At 35.5% G+C, this 23,495-nt stretch overlaps 1 protein-coding gene across 1 annotated transcript in view; it reads left to right on the forward strand.

Annotated features, from left to right (window-relative positions):
* LOC149551789 (transcription factor MYB3R-1-like) overlaps positions 1-23,495 on the forward strand; it is a 97,497-nt gene that overhangs the window by 50,911 nt on the left and 23,091 nt on the right. The window contains exons 3-8 of the mRNA XM_089787277.1: positions 3,145-3,199; positions 3,719-3,776; positions 5,246-5,340; positions 5,447-5,550; positions 7,692-7,820; positions 19,786-21,466. Coding sequence (XP_089643403.1) covers positions 3,145-3,199; positions 3,719-3,776; positions 5,246-5,340; positions 5,447-5,550; positions 7,692-7,820; positions 19,786-21,466 — 2,122 coding nt within the window. The remainder of the gene's footprint in view (positions 1-3,144; positions 3,200-3,718; positions 3,777-5,245; positions 5,341-5,446; positions 5,551-7,691; positions 7,821-19,785; positions 21,467-23,495) is intronic.

Below are 23,495 nucleotides of genomic sequence, written 5' to 3' on the forward strand. Positions count from 1 at the left end.
ACCAAAAGGAATTCAATTTAGCATCAAAATCGTCAACATAACCAGCAAGATTTCAATCCAAGAAAGACGAGGCTTAGAATTTCATGTAACAGGCTGACCAATAAACAATGATCAGACAAGTTTAACAAAACAATACCCAAAGAGAAGGTGGCTGACAGACTCACAAATGCTACAGAATGAACAATGGGGGGAAGACCAACAACAAAGAGCACATCATCAACAGCCACTTTCTTTGGCAGGACTAACCACCTGAAACAAAGTTTCTTAGGTTCACAGGTTTGATGCCAGAACTGGTTGAGAGAAAATGTCCATTTGGACTCCGACCCCACAATGCTTTTGTGCAAGCATGGTGTCTAAATATGCAAGAACGTAGCATAGTAAATTCATAGCCTGTACAATAAGCAGTGCGCATTATAAGAAGAGGATTAGCATAGGAGAATCCTCATGGTATTGTGAAGATTCTTTATTAATATAGTGAATGGTGCAGGATATATTGGATTGCCACAAACATAATATGCCTGATAGTTGGTGCATGTTGTAAGGAGAATTAACACAAGGGCAATCTTATTGTATTGCAAACATTTTCTGTTAATATAGTGAGTGTTGTTGGAGCTAGAGAATTAGGATTTATCATGATTTGTTAATATAGTGAATTTTATTGTTTTGTTGGGACTTTTTCCCTCTCAATATTTATGCTGTTTGTCGTAGTGTAATAATTAGCATGGGTTTAAACTTTAAGGTTCTAGTATTTGGCATGGCATTTTTTTTCCTGCTTGGCTATGAGGGAGGTTTGCACACACACACAAATATAAAACTGTAAACTATTCCTATCTTGAGTTATTGTTTATTAACAGTAATATGAGTTTCATTTATAATTTTATAGATTATTATTGAATCCTATCATTTATAATTTAACAAACATGTGACAAAGCAGATTCGGCTGATGATACGCGGCAGCAGATTTTAACAGTAGTAGGATTGGAGAGGAAGACAAAGCAGGATGCTTTATAGCTCTGCTGCATACTCCTACACATTCTTGCCTCCCAGCTACACAGTTTTTTCTTGGACCATTCAGAAAACACTGTGCCTTCCCATTGGGGCGGCCTGCTGTGCTTCCTCAAATGACTAACTCTTGTCTACAAAGTGCTTCTTGGTACACAGCCCAAAATTGGATGGCATCCAGGAAAAGAAAATCAGTAATAAATTGATAATGGTCTTCAGAAGATGACAAAATAAAATTCAAACAAAAACTGCCACTCTGCCATATCTGATTTATCTTGTCTGGATGACAGCAATAGAAATATCCAAGTAAAGAACTATTCAGAATCTTCTTCAGTGATTAATTTCAACACCTTGTCTCTAACTCTAATACCATATTAGGGAAATAGGTCTCAGCAATAAAAGTCACAAACTTGTAGCACAGATTTATTTCAATTGTGCCTAAGAAATAGGCTTACAGAAGGACAAGTTGGCAATCTGTGAAACAACCTTAAAAGCAAACAAAAATAAATCTCAATAATATTTTAATGTGCTAATGGTCTTCAGAAGATGAGAAAATAAAATTCTAACAAAAGCTGCCACTCTGCCATATCTGATTTATCTTGTCTGGATGAGATGTGTATTATCTTCAAAATCAGCAATCAAAAACATGCACATTAGCAATGAAATATTTGCTGCAGATCATCCAGCAATTGAAATATCCAAGTAAAGAAATATTCAGAGTCTTCTTCAATGATTAAATTCAACACCTTGGCTCTAACTGTAATACCATACTAGGGAAATAGGTTTCAGCAATAAAAGCCACAAAGTGGTAGTACAGATTTATTTCAAATGTGCCTAAGAAATAGGCTTACAGAAGGACAGGTTGGCAATCTGCGAAGCAACCTTAAAAGCAAACAAAAATAAATCTCAATAATGTTTTAATAAAATTCCTAATTGAGCTAATTAATCTCTGTTATATATCTAACAGTGCTGCAACTTTTAGCATAAGTTAATTAAAGCAATTTAAGCAGAGTGGAATTCTGTACTTGTACTGGCCAGAATTTTCATAGCACTATTATTATGTGCTAAGTTTGTGATGGCTTTGATAGTGCAATGAATGTCTTCATTCACTGTGTATCTGCATGAACTGATTCCCCAGCTTTTTGGCAGAGCAGTGGAATAACATCAATTTTTTGGCTTCTATTCATTATGTTACTATAATTTTGCAACTTCTTTTCCACCCTTATGCTCAGATGTGAGTTTTTTCACTGTCTGCACTTACAAATACCATTTTTTTTTTGTAATACACAGTTTAAAAGACTTGAGTACTATTATCGAATTCCTTGTCTGAGAGCCTTGTTTGAGTTTGACTTTCTGTCTTTCTGTTTTTCTTGATCCTGTAACCATCTTATTTTTGAGTTTAGGTCCTTCATATTTTGCACTGTCAGAATTATCTTGTTGTTTATGTCCTACAAAGTTTGAAAATAAATTGAATTCTGTATAATTTAAATTCATCAGGTAATTTTGGCTTATTGAGTCTATCAAAGTTTATTTTCTTCTCTTTCAACTGCTTCAAGTAAAGGTTTTATTACTAGTGTACCATTTTCTAACTTAGCTGGTAAGTAATGTGTACATTTTTTTCATGTTTTTTTTCTATATTAGCTTCTGATTAGTCTTCCTTACAATTAACTTAAATGCTTATGTTTTTGCATGTCATATTTTGATTGCATGCTATATGATGTTAATTTTTTCGTATTGCTCAAACTGATAAAATAAATAATGGGTTTACTTAATGTTGTATTTAAGTGAAAGAAAAACATGCCCTTCATTATACATGACATTCTTTCATACCATGTTCCTGGGCATAGGATATCCAGTCTATGATATGGGCAGTGTGATGGTTTTTGTGAAATTCTTATGTAATGTGACAAGTTGGATTGCCCATCCAGTTGATGGAACTTAATGATATTAAAAAATGAGTGACTTCTGTATCAAAGACTGGGATGCATATTTTACTTGTCATGTTTTTTAGCACAATATTGAAGACGTGTGAAGTCAAAGTAATGTTGGGGAATAGTTGCTGTGAGATACTATTTTCTTATCGGTTTTTATATTGTGTTTAAAAGTAAATTAATGGTAATAATTGGAAACTTGAATTTTTAGGAGGGTAGGAGGCCCTACGAGACGATCATCTAGGGGTGGATGGACACCTGAAGAGGTTAGTTTTTTTCTTCAATAGCATTATTCTTTATATAATAAATTACTTCGTGGGGAAAATGTCATTAGTAAAAATGATAAAGGTAAATTTATCATGGAGTAGTTGATGAAACTGTCAGAAGTTCTAAGGTTTTAACTTTTAAGCTCAACTTGTACATATTATTCAATCTTAGGAATCTTTCTTTCTTCCCTAAGTTTTATATTTAATCAAAATTGAATAAATAGGGCTATCGGATGTTATAAGGCACAGGTGATGTGATGATGTGTGTTATGATTTTTGAGTGTGAGATTAGAGAAGCATTTGTGTTTGAAAGAGCTCTTTACAAGAGGTAGAAGCCTAAATGCAAATGCGAATACTAATTTCCCATGTCAGTTTATATTTTACAGTCATTGAATGTTCTTATAAGCATGTCAGATTAAATATTGCATTATCTGTACTCTTTGCACTCTATTTAATGTTTTTTAGTATGTTTATCCAAATATTCAAAGTCTGACATAATTTACTCAATAACTTGTCCAGGATGAGACGTTGAGAAGAGCCGTTCAATGTTTCAAGGGAAAGCATTGGAAGAAAATAGGTTTTTACCCTTTATTTCTTATTTAATATTCATTTTAAAATTTTAATTTCTATTTGATTATAAATATGTCGCTTTTTGCCTTTAAATGGCCTGTTCAGCCCTTTTGGAAAATCCAAAGATGTGTTTGTGCAGTGTAAGACATGCACTGGGGGACACGTCAAGATGGGATAAAAGGGCTTCAATTTGGGGATGGAAGTTATGGAATGATGTATAATAGTATAAGAACTAATAAATTTTAATACCAAATACTTGAACATAGCGAAATTGTAACAAAAATTTAAAAAATAAAATAAAAAAATATATCAACAAATAAAAGACTTTGATTTAAAATTATAACCATATAAGAGGTAAAATTAAAATTAGTAAATACTAAATAGAAAATTTGCAAATGCCAAATACAACATACTTGAACAAAGGAAAAAATGCTTATAAAGACAAAAACTACTTTATAAGTATTTTTCATTTTACCTTTTAAAAAATATGAAAAGAGTGTGCTCCTAGATCCCCATCAAACTCAGTTGATACATTATGTAGCTATGTTTTGCATAATATTAATGTTTGTTTCCAAAAAAGTGAGTGTTTTTCAATTCTCCGAGTTCTTTTTTTGTCTTATTTTCAGTTAGTTCAAAATTTTGGCTTCATGAGTATTCCTTGAGTCCGAGTCTAATCATTGTCATCAAGGTACTCTATTGTGCTCAATATTTTCTTAAATTATGAAACTGATGAATATAAGAATCCTTAGTAGTGGCACTTCTATAAGAAGCTTTGCTTTGATGTCAATTATGATTGGTCTCTATTTGTATTGATAATTTTAAGGTACTTTTGTGTAGCTAAATATTGTGATCTCAATTTATTTTTGACATGAATGTACTGAAATTAACATTTATTATTTTACAGCTGAATTTTTTCTTTAAAACTGATTAATGTCTTAATATGTCTATATCATAGTTCCGAGAATCACGGCGATTCATGCGATTTACATGATTCGGTGATTCGATTCAAGCCAAATGATTTTTTGTGAATTGGTGAATCGAATCAGCGATAAAGGGTTTATGAAATAAGTTACTCACTAAATTTCAAGGGATTTTTAAATTTGCCGATTTGTGGCCGATTCGATTCCGATTCATGGCCGATTCACGATTTGATTCGGCCTTGCTGATTCCGATCCGATTCCGATTCTTGTTACTTCGGTCTATATAGTTGTCAACCTACTCTATTCTCTTCTTCTCCATCACTTACCAATTAAAGATTTAAATTAATTTTATTTACTCTTCAGAGTTGAAAGTCATTTCCATTAATCTACTCAACTGTGTTCAATTTTTTCTTAAATTATGACACTGATGAATAGAAGAACTCTAAGTAGCAGCATTTTTATTATAATTCGCTTTGATGGAAAGTACAATTTGTCTATATTAGTATTAATGTTGTGATGAAAACTTATCCTGAAATTTATATTTATTAATTTGCAGCTGAATTTTTTCCTGATCGCACGGATGTTCAGTGCTTGCATCGCTGGCAGAAGGTTCTTAACCCAGAACTTGTAAAGGGACCTTGGACAAAAGAGGTGTTATTTTCTTGAAATTTCACTGTAACATAGACGTGCAGAATTTTTTACTGAGATATCATGGGTTTTCTTGCTGATCTATTGTTCTACCTGCGCTTTTGTGTAGGAAGATGAAAAGATAATAGAACTTGTAAAAAGGCACGGTGCCAAAAAATGGTCTGCTATTGCAAAACATTTGCCAGGGCGCATTGGAAAGCAATGCCGAGAGAGGTATCCTTTATATAATGTCACGGAAGGACTTTCATTTTCATTATAGTTTAGTTTGACGGAAAATTGGTTCATTTTGGAATCAGTGTAGATGATTTTATCATCAACATTGAGGTCCAAAGCAATTTTTCTGGAGAAAATTGGATTCAAATTGATAATATTACAAAACAAGACAAAACATCATGAGATATCCTTCATATAATGTCATGGAATGTATTTTATTTTCATTATAGTCTAGTTTGATGGATTATTGGTTCTTTCTGCAATCAACATAGATGATCTTATCATTGACATGGAGGTCCAAAGCAATTTTTTTCCATCCACAATTTGATTTAAATTGACAATGTTACAAAACAAGACAAAACATTATGAATTTCTATTATTTGTACGCAGGAAACTGCTTCACTATCGCCTTGAAACTGTGATTGAGTTGAATTTTCTGTTCACAGATTATTTTAGACAGCTAATGATTTATCTGTTTGTTAATAGGCCTCAATTTTTTCCACCCTTTATTGAGCTTTCTCATTCTACCTGATCATGCTTGAGTATTTTCTCAGCGAATCCTATCAATACCATTTTCTCATTGACTTCTATTCATAAACTGGAGTTGTATGGAATCACTGACTAGTTACTAGAAATGCTATACATTAAAATTGGACATTTTTATGATGCATTGTTTATATTTATACTATTATTTTTTAAATATCATAGATGAGTTATTGTAGAAGTACTTGAAATGTTTGAAAATCATATAATATATGTAACACGTAAGGATGTATAAGTATGAAATTCATGTTAAATAAATAAATGGAAACATCATTATCTTTCGATTCATGGTGTTGTTTTCCAAATATGGTGATACTAGAGCTCTACATTGTGCATTTGAAAGCATGGTGCGAGATTGAGGTTAGAGCCCAAGGAAATATCAACTTCTTTGCGTGTCTTGGTTCAGAGTGAGCAGAACACTTAGCTTGGTATGAATGTAGGGAGTAGGTGCTCCTTGTATTACATGGAAATCCAAAGTACCATTCTTTATAGAAGTTCATTTGGTACCCATGTTTCCCAAGCAGCTGCAGACTGAACAAGAACTTGAATAATACAACATTCTGGAAGATTTCTGAGGTAGTACAAATATTCTAAAATGGACTGTAATTTTAATTTCTCTAAGCTGAGAATTGAAAGAAAAATATGGAAAAAAAAGAATCTTAAAAACTGGAGGGAATGCAAATGCATTTATATATAATTAGGAGAAAATATGGAAACAGTTTGTAACCTTAAAATTTAATTTTCACCTTCAATACCAGAATCTATATTGAATGGAAACCAGTGCTTAGGGATTACAATTTTGAAGTGCAGCATTAGTGCCACACATGGCCAAAGAGGATTTAAGTTTCAGAAAAGTTGAGAAGAAGATGGTGAATCCTATAGCCTCATGTCGCCCTCACCAACGACAACTAAGAAACTCTTACTAAAGCCACATACTTCTTAGTGGGAGATTATAAAGAGACTGTGCAAAATTCCTAAATAATGTTAAAGTCATGTGCACATCTTGATTGTGTATATTTTCTAGATATGACCTAATTCCCAAATTTCAATATCATTATAATTACAACGAATGTTTTATAAGGTTACTTTCTCGATCAAGGCTTATTGTGAGTGTCGAGAATGATATCAAAATTTAGTTCTCACATGGTGCATGCCTAATTTTCATATATTTTTACGGGCTACAAAAATGGTTAACATAGGGTATACTTGTGAGCACTTACAAACTTTTGTGAACAGGTCATTTGTGACGTATTTCCTTTTTGACATTTATGGTTATTGTTTTTGAGTACTAGTGTTCTTTTGTTTTTGAACGTGGTCAATGGTCGTAAAGAATGTCCATGTTTTGTAATTCCTTTGTCTATTGCGCATATTAATTGGATTCTCAAGGCATTGTTTTCTAACCTTAAAAACGGTCACATAAAGGAGCTTGTTTATTCAATTAACTATATATTGTCACTTTGCACATTATTATTTAGGTTTATATCTTTGTATCATTTTCTTTTAATTGTGATATGTAAGATCTTCAATATTTGTATAATTTTGCTGATGCGTACACTTTTTTTATTTGGCTTTTCCTTTTTCTAACATAAGTTTTGCAGGTGGCACAATCACCTTAATCCAGTAATAAACAAGGATGCATGGACCCGCGAGGAAGAGTTGGCACTTATTCGCGCTCACCAAATATATGGGAATAAATGGGCAGAACTAGCAAAGTTTTTACCAGGGAGGTAAAATCTTTAACTTTTCTTGGAAAGTAGAGTTGAAAGTTATAGTTTGAAGATTGGATTTTTTCATTTCTTTCTAATCACTTGCTTCTACTTGATATTGTTGGAAGCGTTTCAACTTTTATTTCTCTTGTATATTGCGCTTTGTTTAAGTATTCTTGTGTGAACTCTTTTTCTGTCACCTCAACATGTGTTAATTTTTAGATCCACATCATTTTTCATTATAACTAACCTCTCATGTAATCTTTGATTCAATTTACCCAATCTTGATTTTTCCCTCCATTATTTACACCATCTCAAGCACTATAGCTTACCTTGTGCAAGGAAATTTCCACTTTCACTGCTCTAGTATAAACAAGGACTACTGAAACCCACATTTTTTGCACGGTGCATTACTTCTTTGTTGTGCTCATCCTTTGTTTCTCTACCCCATATCTTTATTGTTGTCCAAAGACTTATTTGGGCATATATTTTTATTAATGTCATAAGATTGTGTATGCCTTCATGCCTTTATCCACCCAATCAATGTTAAAATAATTGTGAACTGCTAAGTCATCCATCCCCTTCATGGTTATTGTTTTTGTGTGTCATCTACAACTTAGTTCAAAACATTTCTGAGTTGTTCATAGGAAAACTTAACTTTGATAAGTAGGAGACATTTTCCATAGCAAGTCAAATTGTGATATTTCTATTAAGATTTAACTGTGTAAGTTTTTTGAGTCAAACTCATTGGCCCATGTTTCATGAGTAGTGATTCACACGAATTCATCTATTATGAGATTTAATGGAACACTTAGCACTCATTGGATCTAGGTGATGCTCATAGAGTTGAAGGATTGAGACTTCTCGAGAGGTCACCCGTCCCAGTACTACTACTCCAGCTTGAACGCGTTTAACTACAGAGTTCCCTCCATGGTTGAACCCACTCTACTTGCAGCCCCATTTGCAAAACTTTCACCAAGTGTTGTGCCTTATGAACCATTAATTAGAAAGGCCCTTAAGCTCATTGATTGATAAGCCCCATATAACTTAACTCTCTTAATTTCTCTTTAGGCAATTCACTCTCATCATCATACTAAATGAATTGTAGTCCCTTGAACCACTGCATGCATTTGAGCACTTGGTATGTGCTCTATCAACTTGGAAATCACATTATTGAAAAATCTACTCTCTCAGGGTGTGTAAATTTTTTTTCTGCAAATAAATACTCCTTTACTATCTATGTCATTAACTTTTCCAACATCTCTCTTCTTGAAAACAAAAACATAATGCTCTTCTCACTATGTGACCTCTATGTGTCTTCTGTCAAAGGTATCCATTCTAGACACAATTTCTTCCCATATCTTCTCTACTATAGCATTTCTAACTTTAGGTTTCTTTTCTTCTTCTCATGGATTTGGCCTTTAGCCTTTTTTCTAGGAACGTAATTAAAATGGCCTTTAAATTACATGGATGAACTAAAGAAAAATCCTGGAGTGATTGTGACATCTCATGACGATGGGTAAGGACCATTGATTAATAACCACATAAGGCCATCAAGGAGAAGGTCTTGCTATTGGGCATAGGGTAAAGGACGCTTGGGACACCTCATCTTGTCTTCTAATACAACCCTTGTTATGGTTGAGACCCCATGTAATCATTAAGATTTGTTGTGTGGATTCATATATATATTTCCGAACCCTAGAATTGGATATATTTTATGAATTTGTAATGGACACCCTAGAATTGCCCAAAAACTAAACCAATTACTGATAGGAATTTAGTCAAATAATTTGCATCCAACTCTTAATTTCTCCGTTAAATGTTTAAACTCATTTATGGCTCCTAAAATAAAATGTTTGTTTTTATGTCTTTGCATAGATTTGAAACCACATAACATGAACAAGAAGGGATTTATAATAATATGCAAACTGAAGATTGAACTATTGCTGAAATAATATTAATTTTCAACTAATAAAATCAAATACGTAGCAGACTTTTTAACTCACTAATTACTTTAGCATTATAACATAATTTTCTAGTAATGACTTCCCATCTTGTTGCTACAGTAATATGAATAGTGTCGTGCTACAATGCTGCTACAGTAAAATCTGCCTTCAATCAGTCCAAGACCCTCATAAAATCATCCCTTCACAATGGCATAAGGATTAGACAAGAAGTGAGAATGATATGAGCAAACATCCAATCCACCTATAGCTGGAAATGCACCCAATCTGCCTGTTAATGAAGCTGATAGCAATGAATTCCAAAGGCCAAACCCTAAGAGAATGACATCTAGAATGTCACAAGAGAGGATAGATGTCCTCTAAGGCCAAGAACGGATCTGCAACTCACACATCAATTTTCTTCTCATATTCTACCTACTGAATGAAGCCACTAATGCTCCCTTTTATTCTTTCTCCAAGGGTCCATTCCACTGACATGAGCAATTTGGGATAAAAGATGTGTGATATAAAATATATTAAAATAATCACTTATGTCTCCCTTAGGCACCCCATTTGATTTGCACACATCCCCATAAAATGTACTTTAATATTTTATAGCTAAATTAATTGTTACTTTAATAATACTTCAGGCATAAAAATATATTAGCTATCAGACTCTAAATAGCACGAGTAATAGCTCGTCGAAAATCTCTCGCTGTGGAGTATCAAATTCAATCACCAAAACTAGCCTCACTTATGTCTTGCTGACTTACTAAAAATAGTAAGTATGCCTGAAACTCTAAGATCCCTTAAAACCCTTCGTTAGCCCTTGAGACCATGTAAGAACTAGGCTAACACACACACACTTGGTCGATTGCTAAAGTGGGGACATTACAGTCCGCCCCCTTGAAATTGCTTGTCCTCAAGCAATCTCAGTCTAACTTGCTGAATAACCTGCTCACTCTCCCATGTAGCATCCTCCTTTGGTAGGACTTTCCATCTAACCAAATACTCCTTCACTATACTGGTTCTGAGTTTCCTCTCTTGGGTGTTTAGAATAGCCTCAAGTACTAACATGAGCTTCCCCTCCTCATCCAAAAAGGGTAAATCTGTAGAAGGAAGTAACATTGCGTAGATGACTATCCTCTGGAAGCTCAAGCTCATAGGCAACTTCTCCCACTCTATGAATCATTCTCTAGGGACCATATAATCTAGGCTTCAGCTTCTCTGCTCCACTCCTCTTGAGCGATGACTGCTTATATGGTTGTAGCCTCAAATATACCATATTCCCTACCTCGAAACTGCGCTCTACTCTATGCTGATCAACATACAACTTCTGCTGATTTTGAGCCTGTTGTATGTTCTCCTTGAGTGCTTTTAGGATATCCTAACTATCTTGCAATAGGTCTTTGGCTTTGGGCACTCAGCTGTTCCCTAAAACTAAATCCATGAAGCTAGGTGTTTCATACCCATACAATGCCATAAATGGGGTCATCCTGATGGTCATGTGATATGTGGTATTGTAACAATACTCCCCCATGTATAACCACTTGAACCATTCTCTCTGCTACGTACTCACATAGTTCCGCAAATAGCCTTCCACCCATTTATTTACTATTTCGGTCTGCTCATCTGTTTGAGGGTGGTAACTCGTACTAGGTGTAAGATCCGTACCACACAGCTTGAACAACTCTTGCCAAAAGGCGCTCATGAACTTGCTATCCCTATCACTAACAATAAATCTTGGTATCCCATGCAACCTAAAGACCTCTCCGAAGAATAAATCTGCAACCTGTGCTACTGTATAAGTAGAAGGAATAGCAAAGAAGTGAGTGAACTTTGTTAATCTGTCTACCACCACATAAATACAATCTCTTCCCTGCACTCGTGGTAAAACAATGATGAAGTCCATAGAAATACTTTCCCATTTCTTGTTCAGAATGGGCAAGGGCTGTAGTAAACCTACAGGAAATGTGTGCTCTCCCTTGTTCTGCTGACAAACTGCACATTCCCTGACATACTTCTGAACATCATCCGTGAGCCCTCTCCATGAGAACTGCTCTCAGATCTGCCTATAGGTCTTGAAGACCCTTGGATACCCAACTGTAGATGCATCGTGAAATGCCCTCAGAATCTCCTCTCTAAACTGTGATGTAGGGATCAAATAAACCATGTTGTGAAATCTGATCAACCCATCCAACACCACATACCTATCATCATGAATGGTGCCCGTAATTATCCCATAAGCCCAATCATCTCCTGCATACTTCGCTGCAATTCGATCTCTCCAATTTCCTGAAACCATTGGCACAACACATAAATGAGGTCTTCGAGATAAAGTATCAGCCACCACATTTTTCTTGCCTTTGACAAACTCTATATCAAAGTCATAAGTCTACAATTTAGTAACCCATTTCTGCTGTCGATCATTAAGATCATGGTGGCTCATGAAGTATTTAATACTGTTGTGATAAGTTTTGATCACAAATCTCCCACCTACCAAATATGATCGAAATTTGGCCAATGCATGCATTATGGCCAACATTTCCCTATCGTAGATGGAATAACTCCTGTCAACTCCTCGGAGCTTCCTACTCTCGAATGCAATGGGGTGTCTCTCCTATATCAATACTGTTCCTATCCTGTCTCCTCAAGCATAACATTGAAGCTCAAATGGCTTTGTGAAATCAGGTAGAGCTAAAATTGGACAAGATGACATCACCTGTTTGAAGTGGTCAAAACACCTCTGCGCTGCCTTTGTTCATGTGAATGCTCCTTTCTTGGTAAGATTCGTCAGAGGTGAGACAATCTATGAGAATCCCCTAATGAACCTCCTATATAAACCACATAAACCAAAGAACCCCTTAAGCTATCTGAGGTTTTTGGGAGCAGGCCAATCCACAATAGCTGTAATCCTTTTAGGATCAACCCGAACACCATCGACACTAATGATATGCCCAAGGTAAAGGAGCTCGGTCATGTGAAACTCGCATTTGATTCCTTGGCATACAATGACTCTATCTAGAATAGATAACACCTCCTCCAAATATTGCAAGTGTTCCTCCCAGGTCTTATTGAAGACCAAAATGTCATCAAAGAAGACCAAGACGAATCTCCTCAATTGCCCCCTGAACACCTGGTTAATAAACTTTGAAATGTGGCAAGTGCATTGATTAGCCCAAAGGGCATAACCATCAACTCAAAGTGACCATAGCAACTTTGGAAGGTTTGTCTTCTTGATGTCCTCTGCTCTCATCTTGATCTGGTGGTATTCGGATCGTAAATTGATTTTGTTGAAGAAGCATGTATCATGCAACTCATCAATTTGCTCATCAATCCTAGGAATGGGATACCTATTTTTAATTGTTTTTTTATTTACTGCCCATCTTTCTTCACTAGAAATATCGCTAAAGCAAAAGGGCATTTGCTAGACCTAATGTGCCCCATCTCCAATAGCTCCTTAATTGTCTTCTCCATCTCATCCTTGTGTTTCTTAGGATGATGATAGGGGGTAATCATGACCGGTTTGGCTGCCTCCTCGAGCTCAATAACATGCTCTATTCCCCTGTCAGGAGGAACCCCATGTGGAATGTCACCAAATACTTTTGCATGCCTGTCAAGTATCTCCTGGATATTTGGTGGATGACTCTTTACCTATGGCTCTTGTGGGGCTAGCATGATGAAACACTCTACTGCCCACTCTATGTCATTATGCCGAAAAAGTCTCTGCATTCTCCTTAGGGATACTACTCGGCAACTCCCATCCAAAAGTCCTCTGAGTACAACAATTCTTCCCTCATGCTGGAATCTCATCTCTAGTTTTGCTAGGTTGAGTGTGAACTCAACTAGTGAGGCCATCCATGTCATGCCGAGGATGACATCATAGTCTCCCATGTCTACTACATAGAACTCATCCTCCAACTCGTAGCCATCTCCAACTTTGATGTGAAGATTAGATATCTTTCGAGTGCATAATAATTTGTCACTATTAGCTACCATGACTCAAAACCTAGCATGCTCCTCAGTTTGTAAACATCTTGTGGCTACTAATCGTGCATCTACGAAGTTATGTGTTGCCCTAGTGTCAATGAGAGAGATCACTTTCCGCCCCTGGATAGTACCCCTAACCCTAAATGTGATCGCCTTTTGAGCCCCTATCAATCGTGCCAACAACCTATCATCCTTAGGAATGATGTTCTCCTCTGGAGTGCTACTCTCATCCAAATTAGAGTGCTGATTCTCCACCTTTGACTGTGACTCCTCTGCTAAAAAATACTCTATTTGATTTGCCTTAGCCTAGAGAGGGCACTTATGAGATAAGTCCCAAGGCTCTCTACAATGAAAACACAACTTCTTCCTCCTCAACTCATTCAAGGTGTCATTATCCAACTTCCTATTATCCCCTTTTGGTTGTGCATCCTGGTAAAAAGGTTTTTTGTCCTTATCCTTATCCTTCTTCATATGTGAATCCCTAGGCTGAAATCTACTCTTATAAGAAGAAGGTGCTAAGTCACAAGCCTTCTTAGTGGCCTCTTGTAATGTAGCCGGGTCATGCCCCTTGACCCAACTCCTCAAGGGATCTAAGAGTCCATCCATAAATAGCACTACTAATCTCCTCTCTGAAATATTTGTACCTTTGGAATTCATTGATGTATGTCTCAACTGATCCCCACTACTTGAGTTGTGCCAACTCTTTAACTGTAACTCAGGATCTTTGGTTTCAAATCTCTTTATGAGTCTCTCAGTGAACTCCTTGTAAGATGTGATTTGATTATGCCCCTTGGAAGGTTACCATTGCATGGTGCCACCACTCATGCACTGGGCCATCCAAATGAATAGCCGCAGACTTGACAGCCTCCTCCTCAGGCATCGAGTTCAGTTGGAAGTATATATCTACCTTCTGCACCCAAGTTTGTGCAGTCATCTTCCTTGAGGCATCATAAGAAGGTAAAGAAAGCTACCCAACTTTCTTCCTTAGCTCAAAATTTTGATTTATCCGTCTTGCTCTAGGCATGTTTCTCATCCTCAAGTCCATATAATCTTCGAGGGAAATATCCGCCTAAAACTCTGGTCCAATAGCCTCAACTATTCTATGAGGATCATCTTTTGATTTCTTTATAAGAGTATTCTTGTCTTCTCTTCCTCTAGATTTCTGATCATTGCAACTAAGATTTGCAGCAACTGATCGTAATATCATAAGAAAACACATCTTTTTTGATTATATATTTTTGGACACGTTATTCTAGTCTATCAATAATGAACGTAAGTATTAGACAACAACATGGAAATGGTAATATGCCACTCTCGAAACAGTACATAGTGACAAAGGTAGCGGTATGCTTTTAAAGAGTTTGATGACTAAGAGGAACTTGTGTAGCAAGCAAATAGCAGAAAGATAATGAAAGATATGATTAAGGGGCATATGTGCAAGGAGCGATGGTAATCATTAAGGAAGTAATTCATTTTTATTTAAAAATATGTCAACCAATAAACAAATAAACAAAAAGAGCATTTATTTGAAAAACTACTTTATTAGGAAAGTGGCTTAGAAGTTATAACAGAAATTGTGTGATATAAAGTGCCGTCTCTAAAGAGATTTTCAGTTATAAATATGATATCAAGAATTGTATCTAGAAATAAAAAAAGTGAGTAATAAAAGATATATATCTTTATAATAAGGGTGTATAGCCTGTATATCTAGAAGAAAAGCAATGTGTGTGTAGTTTAGACATATATATCTATACACATTGACATAACAGATCGAAAGATGACAGATGTATAAAGTGAGTGATATATTAAGGTGTGTGATAGAGTGAAGTATGAACAGTTATGTATAAAGACAAAAAGTCATATGCAAGGTAGGAAGTACAGGTGTGAACTGTGTAAAGTAAAAGACTATGTATTGGACAGTTACTAAGAGTGCTTCAGATTTGTATTAAAGATTATATCATCTATGAGAATACATACAAACTATTTGTAAAGTTATATTCAGATTTTATAAAAAATGTATGGAATTAAGGGAGATTTGTGAGAAGATTATGGTAGATTGAAGAAGAAAGTGTGGAAGAAAAGATCATTTCATCATTAGTTGAGATGATAGTTCCATGACTTGCCATGAGTCGTGCAGGTGGTTTGTGTCCACGACATGAGCGGATTTGGCTGAGTTTTTATAACTCGGCCTGGGTCATGGAATATGATATATATTTTCATATATATAAAATTTCTATCATAGATTTTTCACAAACATACAATAATGCAATAACAAAATCATGGTACCTAGAATTTGAAATACAAACCCAAGGGTTCATTGCAATATTTTGTATTGTCTCCTATGCAATTGTTCTTCTCTCTTGTTTTCTCTTTTTAAAAAATGAAATCCCCTTGATCCTTAATAACCTTGCCAAGGAAACAACATATTTGCAATAAATGAGTCATACCCATGGATAGCGTGGTGCAAAGAACACCCGTACTCGCTAGGCATCATTGTCCTATAGTTGGGCTTAAAATTATACTACGAATCTTTTCTATGATTGAAAAACATGGGGAATGTTCTTTCTTAACGTGCACTATTATAGCACTATTGATCCCACTTGCTACATTATAAAACGTTGTGTTTTAGCGACTTTCTGTCATTGGAAACACATGTGATGAAGCAATTACATAGGAACTGTGGTGTAGAGGTGGAAGCAAGCCCTTAAGATTACATAGTGTTACAAGTAATTGACACCTTTTGTATAATTAAAGTATTTATTGTGTGCCCTTTTCCTGTCATTGCGATGAAAGAAAGTTCAATAACTTTGAGAAGGAAAATCGAGAAAATTTTGCACTTAAAACAAGCTTAAAGGGTTGAGGAAGGGATGAAAGTGTGACCAGATTTCACAACTTTGCAATTTAGGCTTTGGGGAAATTTTTGTGGGAGGGGGATTGGAATGGAAATTGTAAGTGGGTAAGGCAATGACACAGTATAAAGCTTCAGGCAAACAAAATTCAGTTGACTGATAGATGTTTCAGGAAAATTAATTTTTAAAAGGCCTTAGAATAGATTGTTATGATTGAGTATTCTGTGATGATGAAGCTCGATAACCCTATAGAAAAAGGGAAATTAGGGAAGGCAAGGATGACATACCGGGATGGAGAACATCAAAAGTATGAAGCTTTGAAGCTCTGACAACTTTTGGAAAATTTGCAATCTTGGTTAAAGAATGAGCATGTAGAGGATGACATTGTGCAACATATGTAAAAATTCAACCTATGAAAAACCTACTCATACTATCTTAAATTGGTTAGAAAATGTGACTTGAAATATAGAGAAGGCCACAAAAATCCCACCATATTTATTTGTTATTTGTGGAGGCATGGTTAGTGAAAGACATAAGGAAATGTGATTGGAAAATAGAAGCTAGTGTCCATGTGTCAATAAATATAATAGTTTTGAGTGGTGATTGGGGGAAAATAGCAAATAAAAAATTTCTTGAACAACACAAGGGAAAGACCATTCAATAATCCTTAAGAAAGACACTTGGTATCATGTTTCCAAGTTGAGATCTCAACCAAATATATTACTGCTAGTATTTGGCTTCTAGATGAATCCAGAAGCCTATGGTTGGCTTCTGGCTAGCATCTACAAGGAATCTAGATGCATCTGGAGAAATCCATGAGCTCAGTGCCCAGAAAACTAACAAAAATTGCCCAAACTTAAGTTGGTTTTATTTGCATGCTCTCTAATTCATTTTTAGGTCTTTATTTTTGCAAGGAAACCTTGAAATGATCCTAAAGGTTATACTATCAAATGATTTTTTTTTTTGTATATTTCATGCATTTCTTTGCATATATTACACACACACACACGCCCACACACACACACACACACACACACACTAGCACGCATGCTTCCTCCCGCATTTGCATCCAATTTTTTTCCCCTACATCCTGTATCCGCTTCCGAATCTGCATCCGAATCGGTAACTTAGATGATTAGTGTTGATTGATCAGTGGCATTTGTTTGACAAGTCCAGTAAATAAAACAAATGGGTCATTTATCTGTTGCAAGAAGAAACTAAAGTAGGTTATCTAATGCGCTTGAAAGTTTGTTGAAATCTAAGTTGCCGGTTCGCAATTCGGTTCCGAGTTCGGGTTCGAGAACCGGTTCGCTGGTTTGACAAAATTTTGAAAAGGGGTTTGGGTTCGTTAGTACAAAAACATGTAAATTTTTTTTTTTTATAAAATATATATATATATACATCTTTACGAAGCATGAGTTAGAATTAGAATGTAGCATAGTAGCATAAACACATTTGAACAACAAAAAACTTTAAAACAACATAAACAATATAGTAGCAAACCACAGCGATCATTGGAACCCCTAGCGACTAGATCTCTTCCCTTTCATTTAAAAAATTCATAACTGTATCTGATCAGTTTATGTAGATCAACAGTAAGTTTTAATAAAAATTTCTTCTTTTCATAAATTTATTTACCAAACTCTTATTATGATTAACATAATCGATTGAACGTGGTTAAAAACTAATTAGATCTAGCTTGCAGAAGGTAAATCGCTTTGACCAGCTGAATATTCTTCAATCTCTTTGGGCACAATCTCCCAAGCACTAATCAACAACAGTAAATTGGAAAAAGACCATTCATGGAGGCCTTTGGATAACACAGTCTGACGTCCCTAATTCAATATTCTTTAATACAATTTTTAATATACCTAGAGGAGAAATAATCAGCCAAACAGTGATAGACAATGTGGTAAGTAGCTGCCCCACCTGACCATATTCATGTGACCGTAACTTTCTTCTGCAGGGCAACATTTCCCAATAAAACATTGTTTATTGTTTAGTGTTTGAAAAATTCATATTGCTACTCAAATAGGCCCTGAAATTCTTCGAAATTGGTCATGGTAGTCGCCACATGTTGAGCATCTTCTCTTGTGGGTGTCTCAAATTTAGTAGCATTTTGATTCAAATAGAAAGTGTTTTACAGCTAGGGATTACTCAACACTAAAAAACTGTGGCATTGTAATGCCTACCAAGCCAGACCCAAGATGTATCAACATAAATTAAATTAAAAGATGCTGTAATGTGGAAAATTTATATGTGGTTCTCCTGGGTTCGAACCCTGGTCCGAAATTTTATATGTGGTTCTCTTGGGTTCGAACCCTGGTTCGAACTAGATCGAACCAGGCCTCCAAAAACGAACCCAGGTCGAACCAGACCAGAACCACGAACTGGTTCGAACCGGTACGTGGTTCGGAGGAGGGGGGGAGGTACCCGTGCAACTTAGGTTGAAATGAAACCAATAGGTTATAAAACATCATTATTTCAGCGGAAAGTGAATACTTGATTTGCTTAAAGAGGTTGTAAATCTACAATAGCAACTTAAAGAGGGATTTAATGCATTTATTTGATAAATAGATATTGGCATCAACCAACTTTGTTTAACAAGGCTTCTGAAAAATCATATGTTATCAAGTATCATGCTTACAACTTTAGAGTTTGAAATGGTCTCACCCAATGAACAGCTATTGCTTCAATCTTTTGATTTTATTGTTATACTTACTGGAAAGTCTGATATGCAGATTCATCCATTATTGGCAAGCAAAAAATTTAATTTAATTTGGAATCATTATATATTGTTTGCTGTAATATACTTCTGTGAGTTCTGTTTGTATAGGGTTATTCTCATAAGCTGTTGAAGTCGCAAGTCTCAAGTGGTGTTTTTGAATAATTAACATTTTAATTGAAACCTGCAAATATCATTACTTTTCCTTCCTTTACGAAGGATGGAAATTCATTGAGTCGTATAAACAGTATGGATTTTAAGTTGCAGCAAAATAATTTTCAAAAACACTTGACTGGAAAGCTTGTCCAATAAAAGACTGTTGCCCTTATAGTACTTTCATTTTATTTTTTTTGTACGAATCCTGCAGAATTGTGTTCTTTGTGTGGTTTGTAATTTTAGATACAATATATGACAGTTTTAGAATGTTTGTACTTGCCCAATTATGCTAGCTGAAAGTCTTGAATTATCGATGTGATCAGGACAGACAATGCGATAAAAAATCATTGGAACAGTTCTATTAAAAAGAAGCTTGATTCATATTTGGCATCTTGTTCGGGTACACAGTTTCCAGATTTGGCCATTGCCAATCATATGATAATGCCTTCATCATCAAAAGTAGGAGAATTCAGTAATATCAATGGAGCCGGTGAAATGGAAGACATATCTGAATGTAGTCAAGAATCAATATCTACACTTTGTTGTCATACTGACTCATTGGAATTGCCTGCTACAGCATCAATGCAAATGGAATGTGAAAGATCAGAGTTGCAAAAGGCAACAGACAAGACAAATTCAGATAATGAAGCACACAGCTTGGTTGGACCTCTTTTATCACAATGTTCAGGAAATATGCCTCTGATTCAAAATGGAGGTAATACACATTGTCATGCTCCTGTATCGGCAGCAATGTTGTTTGCATCATCATTTGAAACAAATGAGCTTGCTGAGTCTGTTATAACAGGAAGTAGCTGTTCTTTAGGTAGTTCCAAGGAACTCTCTGAAACAATTAATGTTTTTGCAACCAGGCCTTTAGGAGATCAGGTATATTTTGCTTCTGAGGCTGTAAGGTCTACGTCTTCTGGAGAAGATAAAATTCTATCTTCCGATTTTTGCACAAATCAATCTGCAAATACCAGTAATATAGCTGGTATGCCAAATAGCTTACTTGAATCAGATTTTCCTCTTTCTTTACCTCCAGTTTGTTCAGGTTACTCCACTGTGATGTTGAGCAGTAGTGTTGGCCTTGGAGATAGAGCATGCTCAATGGAAATGCTTCCTACTTTGAATGCCACTATATGTCAGGATGTTTGCTCTCAATCTGCCTCAGATATTCATCATAGTTCTCAGCTATTGTCAGATCACTTGTCTAATGTTTGGGATTGTCAGATTGATTCTCACATTGATAGTTCTGTTCCACCAGTAGTTTCCTTGGCACCAAATGATAGTGGAAGTACTCAAACGAATACAAGAGAGGAAACTTCCAATGTAGAATCAGATGATCCTGATTTGGGCACTTTGTTCTATGAACCCCCACGCCTTTCTAGCTTGGACAATCCATTTGTTAACTGTGATCTTATTAATACATGCAACTTTATTCAGCAAGCAGACAGTCCGCTTGGTGTCCGCCAAATGATAATGTCATCAGCTAACTGTTCTTTTCCATTTACACTATGGGGTTCCCCTTATTGTGATGAAAGCCCAGAGGCTTTATTAAAGAGTGCTGCTAAGACTTTTAGAAGTACACCTTCCATATTAAGGAAACGCCAACGTGAATGTTCAAATCTGTTACAGGAAAACCAGAATGATAAAAGAGTGGCAAGTGAAATAGACTTTGGATCTCTGCTTTCTCCGTGTTTATTAGATAAAAAAGAAAGTGCATTGCTAGATGCTTGTACTGCTGAGTTTCAAATATGCTCTGCAGAAGATGATACTTTGCTCCCCCTAAATAGAAAAGCAATTACTGTCTCTCCACCATATTCTTTAAAACAGAAAACTACAGAAGTTGCAAAGTACAAGGAGAAGCAATTAGTCTACGCTTCTGAGGATATCAATAATATGAAATTGGCAGATATTGGAGTCAATGGTAGCAGTGAACCTGACAGTAGACAGATTGACAAAGATACAATAATGAGGGATAATGCTAACTCCAGCTTAAAAGATGTATGTATTTGTTGTTCAAGTGATGAATTTGGAGATCTACAAGATGTCATAACCTTGCTTTGTATAATGGTTAAATGCTGCTTGTTACTTGCATCTTGTTTCCTTGCTTTTAAAAAAAATTGATTTAAAAAGCATTTGTCGTTTTTCAAGATAATAGAGATGTTCTTTGCCTTATTTCATAATTTATTTATTCTGTGGTGATTTGATGACTCAATTCATCATTCAAGTTCTTGATTTCAAGTAACATATGCAAGCTTAATTATCCTGGAAACTGTTTATTAGTAAGTAAAATGCATTATAAATAGGTTATCCTTCAATAATCTTATCTCAATTAGCATTTTTGCGGTAATATCTGTTAAATTTGCAACCAGATGAACACAAAACAACAATAACTGAAATATAAACAAGCAGCACTAACAAAGAAGACCAGAAGTACCCTGGGAAAAAACCCTCCTCCATGAGGGAAACAATCCAGCCCACCAAAAATGATTCTTTATTATGATCTTCAAATCATTTACACAATCTGTCCTCGAAGATGAATGTTCAAAACTCAATGACCATATATGACCAGAGATATTATTCTCAATACATAAATATGCTATATGAACTCACAATATATATTAAGCTATACAATTTTAACAGAATTACTCAAATCACGATAGGTTTATGCAATCATACCAGTCTTGAAGATGCATGATAAAAGTTCTGTTACAGCAATAACTGGAAATACAGTGTTTCAAATACCTGCAGACCATATATCAGAAATCTCAATCACCTTTTTACTAGAATCTCCAGCATGCTATGCCTGAAGAAAGACTATAATAAAAATAATAAGGTGGGGAGTTGAAGGTGAAAGGTATAGGACCATGAACGTATCTTTTCATAACTGACAAATACTTCAAAATTCCCGCCAACAACTATAGTCACAGAAACAATGGGAGACTGCCAGCTAGGACAGTGACTCCAAACTGCTTACTCAGATGCCGAGAGAATAATAAAACACAAACCATAAAAGAGCACACAAGACACTGGAAATAACATGAACAATATGAATAATGCCGGAGATAATTAAAACGGCAATCGAATATGACAGCACACCCAAAAAAATGATCTTGAGGGTGTAAGGATAACATTATCAAGATATGTATAAAATATGAAACATGAGAAATACTTCTGCAATATCAAAGTATGTTGCTGAAGAGAGCAAGGAGAATATGACAGCTGTAATTAGAAAATATATCACAATTCTCAACAGCAGCATCAGAAGATCTCGATCGCTGCTATCATCTTCAACACTCCCTCTTAGCAAGTGAGAGATCTTCAAATATTATTCTCTTGACAATTGCACATAGCTGCAAACAAGAATCAACAAAATAAACATCATAGATTTTCTTAAAAAACCATTGTTATCTCAGCATAACAATATCCACCATAGTGACTCTAGAGGATGAGATATAAAAAAATAGAAATATTCACCATAGCTACTTCTAAAGGGTGAAACATAAAACAGTAAAGTCACAGAGACACACATGACTTCCACCATGCCTACTTGCAGACGATGGAACGAGGGCTCCCACCTCAGACTTCTCCCATAAAAGAATGCATTTCCACCATGCCTGCTCATAGAGGGTGGAAACAAGGTATCTCACCTTGAACTTATTTTATAGAAATTTACTTAAGCTCAGTGGCTTTCCTTGGCACTATGTCCCTCAAATAATGATATTTAATTTCCACATGCTTTGTCTTATCATGAAGAAATGGATTAACAGAAAGTTTTACACAACTTAGATTATTACACATAATCATAGTAGGTTTAGAAAGCTGTCCAAATAAACCAACAAGTAATTTTTGAAGCTACACAGGTCCTCTTGCAGCCACACAATTTGCTACGTATTCTACTTCGTCAATGCTCTGAACAAAACAAGATTGTTTCCTGCTGCAGTAGGAAATCCTAGCTGAACTCAACCCGAAACAATATCTTGAAGTACTCTTCCTATCAGGCACGCATACCAATCTGAATTAGAGAATC

Source organism: Cupressus sempervirens, chromosome 6 (assembly GCF_028749045.1).
Source record: "Cupressus sempervirens isolate cs-2001-9-10 chromosome 6, ASM2874904v1, whole genome shotgun sequence".
In the NCBI taxonomy this organism is placed as follows: Eukaryota; Viridiplantae; Streptophyta; class Pinopsida; order Cupressales; family Cupressaceae; genus Cupressus; species Cupressus sempervirens.